The sequence below is a fragment of the Pyrus communis genome, chromosome 1, assembly GCF_041283825.1.
Source record: "Pyrus communis isolate YQ-2024b chromosome 1, ASM4128382v1, whole genome shotgun sequence".
Lineage (NCBI taxonomy): Eukaryota > Viridiplantae > Streptophyta > Magnoliopsida > Rosales > Rosaceae > Pyrus > Pyrus communis.
The window spans coordinates 22,221,462-22,233,105 of record NC_142565.1 but is presented as its reverse complement, the minus strand read 5'-3'; the positions used below and the strand labels follow the sequence as shown (position 1 = coordinate 22,233,105).

General features: G+C 37.7%; 1 protein-coding gene and 1 long non-coding RNA gene across 4 annotated transcripts; one reads left to right on the top strand and one right to left on the bottom strand.

Annotated features, from left to right (window-relative positions):
- Positions 1-418: 418 nt before the first annotated feature.
- On the top strand, positions 419-3,073 carry LOC148699358 (uncharacterized). Of its 2 annotated transcripts, XR_015966396.1 has the most exons (4): positions 419-587; positions 684-1,837; positions 1,936-2,097; positions 2,387-3,054. It is a non-coding gene; the product is annotated as an uncharacterized LOC148699358 (long non-coding RNA). The 2 variants fall into 2 exon arrangements; XR_015966394.1 differs by having other exon boundaries at positions 684-2,097; positions 2,387-3,073.
- Positions 3,074-4,476: 1,403 nt separating this feature from the next.
- On the bottom strand, positions 4,477-10,573 carry LOC137720917 (exocyst complex component EXO70A1). 2 transcript variants are annotated; one of them, XM_088699721.1, is made up of 11 exons: positions 10,238-10,571; positions 9,857-9,952; positions 9,542-9,747; positions 8,664-8,900; positions 7,913-8,051; positions 7,580-7,792; positions 6,597-6,802; positions 5,740-5,937; positions 5,549-5,648; positions 4,825-5,054; positions 4,477-4,732 (listed from the first exon to the last, which is right to left on the bottom strand). In XM_088699721.1, the coding sequence occupies exons 1-11, from the start codon at positions 10,394-10,396 to the stop codon at positions 4,615-4,617; spliced, it is 1,902 nt and encodes a 633-aa protein (XP_088555847.1). In that variant the 5' UTR covers positions 10,397-10,571; the 3' UTR covers positions 4,477-4,614. The 2 variants fall into 2 exon arrangements, with proteins under 2 accessions (XP_088555847.1, XP_088555852.1); XM_088699726.1 differs by lacking the exon at positions 8,664-8,900 and having other exon boundaries at positions 10,238-10,573.
- Positions 10,574-11,644: the final 1,071 nt, after the last annotated feature.

Below are 11,644 nucleotides of genomic sequence, written 5' to 3'. Positions count from 1 at the left end.
TAATTTTATATTTTTTAAGTTTTTAATAATTTGTTAATTTTTTAAGAGAAAGTGGGTCCCTTCTTAAACCACGTCACTATTTAATGGAAGATTGACAGACAAACTAACGGAAGGTATGAAATTGTCACAAATAAGTAAGATGAGGTATGACAATGACATTTTTTAAAGATGGAGTATGAAACTATCACAAGTCTAATAGTTCAGGAAATTTTATGTAATTTATCCTAATTTTTTAGATAAAATATATAAATTAATACAATTTAAGAATCTCAAGGGCACTGCGAAGAAATTGAAATCTCATGCCCAATTTGAAAATCCCGGGTGCAAAATATAATTAGCTCAAGTTTTTCAATACATTACATTTCCTAATTTATTTTTATGTTTTTGGGTAAAAACCCCAATAGAAAATGAATGTTTAAAAAAAAAAAAATGAAAAGCAAAAATTATGGGGTAAAAAAGGGAAAGAGAATTGGGGGATTTGCCGAAAGCGGGTTTCAGCGTTTCGCCGGCTCTGCAAAAAGATGAGTGTTGGATACCTGCAGCAATCTGCGTGTTCAGAATCTAAAATTTAAGGATGGTGTTTGTAGGTAAAATCTCCTCATCGCATGAAATTTGTCGTTTCAATTAAAAAATTAGGGTTTTTGCTTATCGATTTTCTGAGCAACAAATTTGAATTTTTGCAGATACTGTCTGCATATTCTGTGCATTTCCTTCTCTTCGGATCAAAACAAACCGACCCGAGTTCAAGGTTTCGGTTGCGGTTTTTACCCTTAATCTGTCTCAGTCCCTCCGCCTTGAACAGTTGTACCTTCAAAGAATCGCTTCGGTTTTCTCTTTTAGTCGATTTTGTTTTGGGGTTTTAGCTTTAAAAGTTCGGTTTCGATTTTCAGCTTAAAGAATTCCCTGTCGGTTTTGGTTTTTACCTTGAAAACACGGTTTGTTTTTCGGTTTTTACCTTAAAAGTTCAGTTCGGTTTACGTTGTTGTGCTGAAAATCCGGTTCGTTTTCGGTTTTCACCTGGAAAGAACCGACTTTGGTTCAGATTTTGTCGCCAAAAACAGGTGTGATTTCGGTTTGTACAGTGCAGAACCTGGCCGGTTTCGGTTTTTACCCTCAAATCTTTCTAAGTCCCTCCACTTATCCCGTATGATTTCCGTTTTTACCATAAGGAATCTGTTCGAATTCGGTTTTACCTTGTCAGAACCGATCCTATTTCGGTTTCATCTTTCAGATTTTACCCTTCTTTTTCGGTTTTACCTCAGACGAACGGGTCTCGTTTTGGGTTTAACCCTTACCCTTTCTCTCCATCCATTCCATCGCAGCTATTCAATTAGATTCACTGGACGCTGCACACATTAATCGAACCGTTGATGTCTCCAAAACCCAGGTCACACCGACGACTTCATTAGACGCCGGAAAGTTGTCGGATTTCGTCGCCTACTGTGATCTAGCGGAAGAGGACGGAGGTGTTGTGGGTAACTCACGTTATTTTTTAAATTAAGTGAGGGCAATATGGGCATACAAAAAGTTTCATTCAAACGAGGCACTTGTTACGTAGACGGCGAAACGATCCAAAACACAGCTTAGTACCATAGACGACGATGCAGCAGCAGCAGCAACAACAACGGCAAGCAATGACCCAGAACTCCACGCCGTCGCAACCTCCCTCTGTTGAGGTGCAGCCAAACAAGTGGCGCAGGCGATGGAGCGGCTTTCTCACATTAGGCTTGACTCCAACCGCCTCCTCGAACCCCTGTTCTTGGCTCTGAGCCTCTCCGCTTGTTCCTTAACGAGGACGCCTCCATGCGCCAACACCTCCTCTACCTCCGCTTCGTCGGTACCTCCTCTCTCTCTAGGATTTGATTCGCAAAAACCTATCTCGCATTGAAAAATCCACAAATGTTTGAGGGTGTCGCGCTTATTTTTGTTGGGAAGGCAGCTGGAAGAATGTGAAGTTCTGAACGAGTCGCTGCGATCACGGAGCAATTCTTGGGGGCTACATATGCCATTGGTTTGTCCCGATGGAGCCGTTGTTGCGTATGCTTGGAAGCGGCAGCTTGCCGGCCAAGTTGGCGCATCTGCTGTTGACAGAACCAGGTTGGTCTCAAGTTCATAGACTATATCCTTTACTTGAAAAATTATGATTAAAGGAAAGCTTTTTTTTTTTCGAAATTTCCAAAGCATACATAAGCTTCTGCTCCAAAAAAAAAAGTTGAAGATTTTGAATACTTTTTCACTAAAGAGGATGTGGAGCAAATACAAGTTTCGTAATTTCGTAACGCGGTTTGAATCTGGTTCATTGTGGATTATATTCTTACTGGTTGTGTATTTTGTTGTATTTTGACCCATGAAGCCATTTCCTGAATTGTGTTATTCAATGTTTTAGGTTTGCTCTCAAGGCCTTCATTGAATTGTGTTATTCAATGTCCTATATTAGCTCTCAGAAAAAAATATATCTTGCTTGCGGGACTCTTCAATATTTGGCAGCTGGGAGGCCTTCCCTTCCCTGATGAAAATCAGGCGGCTTAGGAGTCTTTTTATGATTGCCGCTGGTCTTGGATTCCAAGATCGGCCAACATGGTGGCATGCCGTTTGGCGTGGAGTAGGAATATGGAGATGTGCGACTTCACATGCGCTAACTACCCCCCGTCTTCGCTGATTCATGTTCTGAACAATGACGGTTTACCATTTCCTTAAATTTCATGAAATTGGTAGTGTAGGAGGGTAACGTTTTAGCATTTGTTGGAGCGTAAAGTCCCCCACTTGGACATCTTCATGAGCATATCTATAATTTCCATAAGGGCTCCACAGGCATGAAGAGCTTGGTGGGCTCCTTGTGTTCTTACACTGATCCAAGGAGTTAATTTTATGATTAACTAGTATATGCCCACACACAGTGTGTGAGATTTTTATTTTTTATTTTTAAAGTTGAAAGAGAGAGAGTGGGTGAGAGTGGGGAGTGAGGTTTTTTTTTTTTTTTTTTGTAATTAGAGATGTTCAAATCAAGTAGGTGGTGAGGCTTAAACAAAAAATAGCAAATTTTTGTTTTGTAAACTTACGTTACTGCTCTTAATCTTTTTATTATGATAGAAGACTAAATAATCTTTTCACCATCTTTTAGTTGACAAAGATGATTCTATTGATATATACTTTAGATGAAGCACTTTTAATTTTTTGTTGGGAAGATGAAGTTACTTGGTGAAAGTTGGGGGTGCAATACTTTTTTCTCATCTGCGTTTCGAGTATGACATGACGTAACATCCTATGCTATGTGCGTCTTAACTGTTATATTTTATCTTCACAATTATCTAAATCTTCTATTTTCAATCGTTGTATCATTAAATATTATGTACTTCGTTGTACCATTAAATCTTCTATTTTCCTTTATTGTTGTCGGTTATAACCGAGAGCAAAATCGATACAATTAAAAAAATTCCATTCAGCCTAGGGTTGGCTGCATTCGACCAGCCCTTCAGCCTTTTCAGATTTCGTGGGGCCCACGAGGCCTTTGGCTTGGTCCTCGGTTGGAGACGATTTTCGGGCTATTTTCGACTCTTTGGACCCTTCGGTTCGAGATGGCTTAAGACAGGGATGAAGTCAGAGATATGCATGGATGGGGGCATCTTTAAACAAAAAAGTCACAAATTAAAAAACACAAAAATATACTAAACAAAACACTTATATATTAGTCCATAAGGTTTTTCATATAACATATCACAATATCCATCAATGCGTTTTTATGTTTTGAAAGCGTTGCATGACAACCTCATTACCAATACCATCAAACATCTCCCTCTACAAAAATAACCATGTTATCATTTATCCATTAGTCTCTCATATAATTTCTCAATCAATCTTTATAAATTTCATGACCGAAAATACTCTTTCAACAATAAAAATAGCATATGGAAGAGCTAATACTAATGCTACAAACAACTAAAAGAGTACTTTTTTTTTTCACACACAAAAAATGAGTGGGGGCATCCGCCCCCTCTGAGCCTAAGGTGACTCCGTCCGTGGCCTAAGAGGAAAAGGCTTACATTGGGCGTGAGGGCTCGGTCGGCCAACTTCGACTAGGTTCCAGCCGTTTTTAAATATTCATTTTAATATATGTTCGTGTATTGAAAAGAGGCATATTTCTAGTCGTTAATCATGTACATATTGACCATTCCACAAAACGAAGGTTTTTCTCTACAAACATTAATTGTACATGTTGTGTGTTTCCTCTTCATACATAACACATGTGGTGTACATGCATCATACACATGTATGTACATACATTAATTAAGAAGAAATACTTGTAAAAACAGATTTTATACTCAAACAATAACCACACTATTCTCATTTTAAAAAAGTACTAGATAATTATTTAAAAGTGCTAATAGCAATTATCTCGTATTATGTTTTCTTTTAACATTTGCACAGAAACGAATATTTCCTGCATATTTCTCATTTGGTAGCTGAAAATCAAAAACGTAAAAAGAACTTGAATGATTAATTGAAAGCTTTACATGGGGCATATAACATCGCTTATTATTTAACCTCATCGTAAATTGTACAAAGACTACCATTGGAAGCTAAGTCCCTACTTCTCAAAACAGGCATGTCAACTACCTATCGCTTCTGTTCTCCCCACGTCGTACTCTCGAAAAATTCATTCAGCATTGACTCAATATTCTCCGGACGTAGCTTTATATACTTCCCCGGGTTTTTTCCGTTCTCGACCATAGGCCTGCAACACGATGCGCGTCAACATTGATGCCAGAAATGCAGAAATCATGGATCTTTTTCAAAGGAAATGTTCAAAAATAGGAGAAAACATACCCGAAACGTTTGATGAATGATCTGTAAGCAGGCAAGAGGATTTCAGCAACAGCTAGCCTTAAAGACTCTCGCAATTCACTGTCAGGAACTGTCCACTGAGATTGCTTTTGATGAAGCTCCTCAAATTGTGTGTTGAAGGTCTTGAAACGATCTTTCACCATTGCTCTTGAAAGCGAACTGCTATCACCACCTGATGGATTTCCGCCCTGAACGGTAAGACACTGCAGAATCTGCATCACAAAAATCAAATAAAGATACCAGAGCATATGAGAATGATTTTCAAATAACAGGAAGAATAATTCGAGCATTGTAACTTTAGATTGAAATTTTGACAACAGTTGAGCCCATTTACTACTGTTATAGCGGATAAAGATGTTGCCATACCAACACCTTCTAATGGTTTATTCGAAACATATGAATACCATGATCATCTATAATGTATTGAGAATAGACAGATTAAAAAATAGTCGAGACCAGGAGGCCAGGGGAGTGGATCAAGGCCACATGATCAAGTGTCCCAAGGAAAATATCGAAATGAATGACATGCTGTGAAATTTTCGAATAAAGGGTAAATTCAGGGTATTGATAAAAGGAAAACATGACCAACACAAACAAATCCCGAATGCTCAATATCTAACAAGAATTCAAAACCAGAGAACAAGGCAGCATCAGAAGAAAACAGAAAGAATATGGTGGAGAAATAATATGATCAAAGAATCAAAACCTTTGCCCAAGAAACCCTCTTATACTGATTTGCATGCTGCTGTACGATCCTTCGGTGTATCTGCACCCAGTCATCCCCCAACAAATCCTTTGCTTCTGACCTGTATATAATTACTTATCAGTTAATACAGTAGTAGTAGCATGCAGATAGGATCAGCATCTTCCAAAGAGTAGAATAACTATAAAACAAACCTCCGCACGGATCTCACTATATAGTGAATGTTGTTCATGAGAAATAACTGAGTGAGTGCAGGATCTTTATACTGCTTAGATTTTCCATCCAGGTTGTTCTGAAGAGCTTGCATAATCCTTGTAGTAACCTTTGATAACTGAGACTCTGGCTCACCTTCATCAAACTCTTGAAAAAGTTGCTTCAGTGTAGACTGATAACTGTGAACATTTTAAACAGTCATGCGGTGATGTTTGCACAGTTACTGTGAAAAAGTACCAGAAAAATAGAAAGAGAACCGAACTTGGGATTGGGAGAAAAGGAAGATACAAAAAAACGCAAATGGCTTAGTTGATAGATATTTTAATTGATATGGAAATTATTGCAATGATCTTGATAAATTAAGGGCATTCACATATAAGTCCTAGATAACTTCACACCTTAGACAAAAAAACACACTTCAAACTCAACACTTCAGAGAAAAATCAGCTTAGTTTGTATTATGTAATACCAAAATAACTTCGCAACTAAAAATCAATTAATGCATGGCATGGGGATGGATGAAGGGCTTTTGTCTCCAATTGAGCTCTTAAAAGTGTTTTTCTATAAAACTTATAGTTGTAGGGGCGTTTTTTCCAGTTTACTAATAAATTAAACATTACCATCATAACCAGCCAACGTGGAGGCAAACAATCCAAGTAACTAACAATTCAACAAAGCAGAGAATTTACCAAAAGCGATAGGGTCAAAAAAATTATACAGATCCGATCACCCTCAAAGACATCAGCAATCATGAATGCTTCAAAGTTATTATATTTGCAATCTCCTCAGAGAAGGAACAAAATAGCAAGAATCAGAAAGCACAGGAATAATTACTTACTCGAAAAGAAACTTTACATAGTTTATCACGTAGCTTGTCAAAGGATGGACGGTTCCATCAAGAACGGCAGTTTTTGTGGCATCCTTTTCAACAGCTTCTTCAAAATCACCAAAAGTTTCCTGGGCTGTTTGAGCTAGACGCTTTGTCAAACTTATTGCAGATTCCCGCATTTCCATGCAAGCTTTGCTTCCAAAAAGTAACTCAATCTGAAAAATAAGATCTAAGAATTATATTTTAAACCATCGATTGTTTCCTTAAGAAGTATTAAACCAACATTTGATGAACATATAAAGATAAAGACGAGAATGAAACTAATATTTTGACCTTCTACTTTCTTTAAGAGTTATAGTTTCCTTGCAAAATAAATTTCTGTAAGAAATCAGCTTGACATCATTGCACTTAACCCCATTCCCATGTTAATACTTTTCAACCTTTTGGCCTTCAATATACTCCAGCGATCATCTTATATAATTAAACATATGAATTTGTGAATTTAAAGGCTATTTATTGATGAGTTCTAAGGTGTTGTCAGGCCACATTCATACTTACACAAGCTCTGCCATGATTTAAGAAACCAATACTAAGGTCTTAACAAGGATTTATATCAGCAACATAGCATCATTTTCATCATTTTCATATTCACATCGAAGCCGGCACTACAGTGAAGAGTGAGAAACTGCATGTTCTGTCCCAAATTAGCAGCAATGGATGGACTCCAGAAACATCTTATGCAAGTTGGTAAAGTGCTTTAACCAAAACGATGTTGTACATAAACTAGTGACTGAGTGTGTGAGTATGTGTTTGTTATCCATTCAAAAAATTAATTGCCATGTCCATATCTAACAGGATTTAAATTTCTACCATGAATCCCTACACAATATGTGGCAAGAAACCTTCAAAATGTTTAATCAAGCAAGCAACTAACAATTTCAGAAATTTGTAATCATGGTCTAATTTTTATGCAATTACTAAAATTTCATTACCTCTGACTGAAGGTCTCTCATTATCTCATACATGTCTAAAAGAACAAATAACTTTTCAGGTGACCTCTTGCTTCTGGCAATAGCCTCCCCAAGACTGAGTAGCATAGCCACACTGTTTGCAGTAACTTCAGCAAAACATGGATCCTTAAGTGTCTCAGCACCTTCAAATATTTGATCACAGATTTTCTTTTCCCTGGAAAACAGCAGCTTCACCTGTTTTAAACAGTACAGAGTTAGTGAAATAAATAAGGATAGCAACCGTAGATAAAAAGCAACAGAAACCAACAAACAAGCCATTTACAACCAATTGAGCTAAAACTCATGAATTCTTACAGCTATCCGCATGTAATGTATCCAATTCCCAATCTTAGCCTCTAAAACCTCCCACTGCATTTTCTGGACATCATCTTTAGTAAGTCTCTCCACGCCTAGTTTCCTCAAGCTCTGCTCCAAAACAGAAGCACGAGTGTCCCTATAAGAACATCTTTGTCAGTCTATGAATAATATGTAAAACGAAGATCAAAAAGATTCGAATTGATGCACTTACTCAACCAAGCCTTAAGTTCAAATAAGTGGGGTTGGCAACTGGAATCCTTTCTCTCCAGTTTTCCCTATCTATAGTCATATCCTTCGTTCCCTCTTTGGTATCTTAGGTAGAAAGGAAAAACACCAAACAAAAATATTTCTCAAACCTATTTAGCGAATAAATGTAAATGAATTCATGTCTTAAATGTAATTTAGGCTGCATTATTTGGAAATTATAAGTACATCGTTTTGTTACCTATTCATTTTAATTCGTATATAATAACTCAATCTCGGTCAGGAATTAGGTCATCATCAAGCGGTCAGAAACCAATCTATAAAAGTGCAACTATTTTGTAACTCTTCTAGATGAAAAGGGAGAAAAGGTGAGAGCAAGAGAAACTTTATGAAGAAAACTTTTGAGTATATTCCTTTTCCTAATGAATACACCTATTATTTAAAGATCTACTTTAACAAAGAATAGAAATTATCACACATGACTGACAATGTAAGCAATGGTGCAACATAACATTAAACCACGCAAAAGAAATAAATAATTCACCTGTAGGTCCTAAAAAGCTGTTGTTGATGGCCAGCTAGAACCATTTGTTGGGCTAAATCATGCAGTAATGGCAGAACCCTTGGGGGAATAAGCGTTAGTGGTGTGTAAATGACAGGTTTTAAACTTTTGTTTGGGTGTTCAGAACCCTTTCCACCAGCATCATTTTTCTGTCCAGCTGGATCTGGTCGTAGAGAGTCAGGGAGACAATCAAATAGACGATCAGGCTCAACAGGCTTGCTGAAATACGAAGGAAAAAAACTTACTTGAGGAGCTATAACCTAAGTTCATCGATTGTCGGTCCTAATATCGTATTGTAGGATTGGCATGGTACAACAGTAAACATGGCATAACAAGAGAGACAGGAAACGACAAACAAGATGAAACATTGAGGTTTATTATGAGGTGGAAGGCCAAAACTAAAAGGTTAAATTTAACCAAAACAAATCTGGTACATTTGAACTCTACGACAAGTAAAACGTCAAGATTTATCAACAAAAATAGGGCAAAAAGAATCTTACATAATCATAGTTCTTATCACTCAGCTGGCTTGACAAAGCAGTTTTAAAGTCAAATTCTTCTTAGTGATTTCAACTTCCTAACTGCCATCTTCATTTTTTTTAATTACTTCCTAGTTTTTCATGTATTTGAGACAATGTTTCTGTACAAAATTCAAACTTCCAGATCAAACATTACAGAGTGTCTTCCTCAACCGAGATGGAAAAAGAACAAAAATATAAAAGGCTTAATTAAATAAAGTGGAAATAGTAAACAAAAGTTCAATGCTTGCATGTCATGTTTAAAAGTCGACTGATAATAAGTTGAAAGCAGGAAATGGTAACTGAAATTCGAAGAGATGTTTTCTTGTAATTAAAGTGAACCTGTAATTTGTGAGCAGCTGTCTAAACTCATCTTCGAGCTTCGAGATGGCTTTCGAAAGCAAGTTATTGGCATGGTGAAGCACCCCATCACTGCTTTTAACATTTTTATGGCTACTAAAGAAATGAATGATGCTTCTCAGCTGATCAATTGCTTCCAAATAGCTTTCCAAATCCTCATGTGGCCCTCTCAGTATTTTAGCCTCTGCCTAAACCAACACCGCCACATTTTCCAATCAAATTCTCCGCACACGTCAACAAACAAGAACAAATTACAAAGTGCATTGCATCAACAAATCGAAAAAAGAGCTAATTAACCTTTCGTGTGAGGTCGAATTGCCCCAATATAACCTCTACAGCCTTCAATGTCTTATCAATGTTCTCATGCGCCCTCCGAATCGAATGAGTCCTAATCTACCATCCACAGTTTTCACCAATTCACAAAGAAACCCAAATCAAAATCCTGAATTTATGTCAATTAAATCTAAACATCTCATCAGCTCCATCTACATATACTTACATTATATGGAAAACAAAAATATCAAACCAAAAGAGACATAAATTACACCAGACGAACGAAACGCAGCGTTTGTAAACAAGTACATTTCCCAACCACGATGTAGAAGGTGACATTTTCCTGAGGTTTCTCGGGAAACAACCAGATAAATAAACAGAGAGAGAGAAAGCGAGGTGACTGACCTGAGTGGGACGCATGGCGGTTTCGAGGGCGGAGAGGCGGTGGTCGAAGGAGCCGAGAATGGCGACCATGTTGTCGGTGATGGTCTGGCTCTTGTGCAGCGCGACTCTTACAGACGAAGCTCTCGCTTCCAGGGCCTCCATTGCCTGCGGAACCCCCATCTTTCCAAATTTTCTCGCCGGATTTTCCCTCACTTTCTCAGTGACTGTTTGGCAAGCGAGAAAATGCGAATAGTGCGATTAAATTTCAGAGCACGGGTTTGTTGTGACGGAGACATCGGATGAGAGAGACGTTGCGTAATAAGTTGTTCATTTTCTTTTCGTCCGTCGTCGAAATGCGGAGGGAAACGAACCAACGTGGTTATATGAGAACGAAACAGGATCGTCGTGCCAGTGGAGGGCTCTATATATGTGGGGCCCAGCCTCGTTCGACCGTGGCTTTCTAATAAATTGTGCGTACTTTCGTCGCTAATTTAGTAGTGTACCTTAGGTATGAGAAGCTATGTTTGAATCTTTTTGGTATCAAATTAATATGACAAATCTTTTGTGTGGCTTATCCTAATCTCTTCACGACTTTGTGTAAATATTTGTTGTATTAAAACAAATAGTGTGACTTTCTTTTCTTTTAATAAATATATTTGTGTACCAACCAGCTATTAGTTGAGTTGTATTTCTCTTTCTAATGGAGAAATGATTTGAATTCTCACAACTTAGATGCACATGTTGATGTTGGATGGTGATGAAGATGTCATATCCCGGCCCGGGGTGGACCACTTCCCGGGCCCGCTCCATCACCGTAGCACGATATTGTCCGCTTTGGGCTTACCATTCCCTCACGGTTTTGTTTTTGGGAACTCACGAGCAACTTCCCAGTGGGTCACCCATCATGGGATTGCTCTAGCCCCCTTCTCGCTTAACTTCAGAGTTCCTACGGAACCCGAAGCCAGTGAGCTCCCAAAAGGCCTCGTGCTAGGTAGGGATTGGAATATACATTTAAGGATCACTCCCCTGGGCGATGTGGGATGTCACAAAAGAGGTGATTGACATAAATTTGGCGTTTTTGTTGAAGAATGTAAAGTCTAAATTTGATACAGTTTATTTTGAATAATTTCACCACTAATTGTATAGAGACATTTCTGTACAAAACTCCCATACTTTGAGCATCTTCAGGCGGCTCGTAGCTGAAATTTTAAGAGGATTTAAAAAAAAAATAAATAAAAAGTTCAAAAAAACTTTAGTTTTAATGAAAAATGACAAATAAAGGTGTATTAAATAGTACCAAGAAAAGGTAAAAATGTAATTTTTCGTTAAAAGTGAACAGTACCGAAAGTATTTTGTTAAAACTTCCTATTAAATTCATCTTTGATCACACTCCCTGTTTCACGCCTAGGATAACAAATCCTCTAGTAA

Coding starts and splice junctions, on each gene's coding strand:
- LOC137720917 (XM_088699721.1), bottom strand. CDS start 10,396: ATGGGGGTTCCGCAGGCAATGGAGGCCCTGGAAGCGAGAGCTTCGTCT. Junction 9,748..9,856: donor AATTCGACCTCACACGAAAG/GTTAATTAGCTC, acceptor GTGTTGGTTTAG/GCAGAGGCTAAAATACTGAG. Junction 8,901..9,541: donor CAGCTGCTCACAAATTACAG/GTTCACTTTAAT, acceptor TTCGTATTTCAG/CAAGCCTGTTGAGCCTGATC.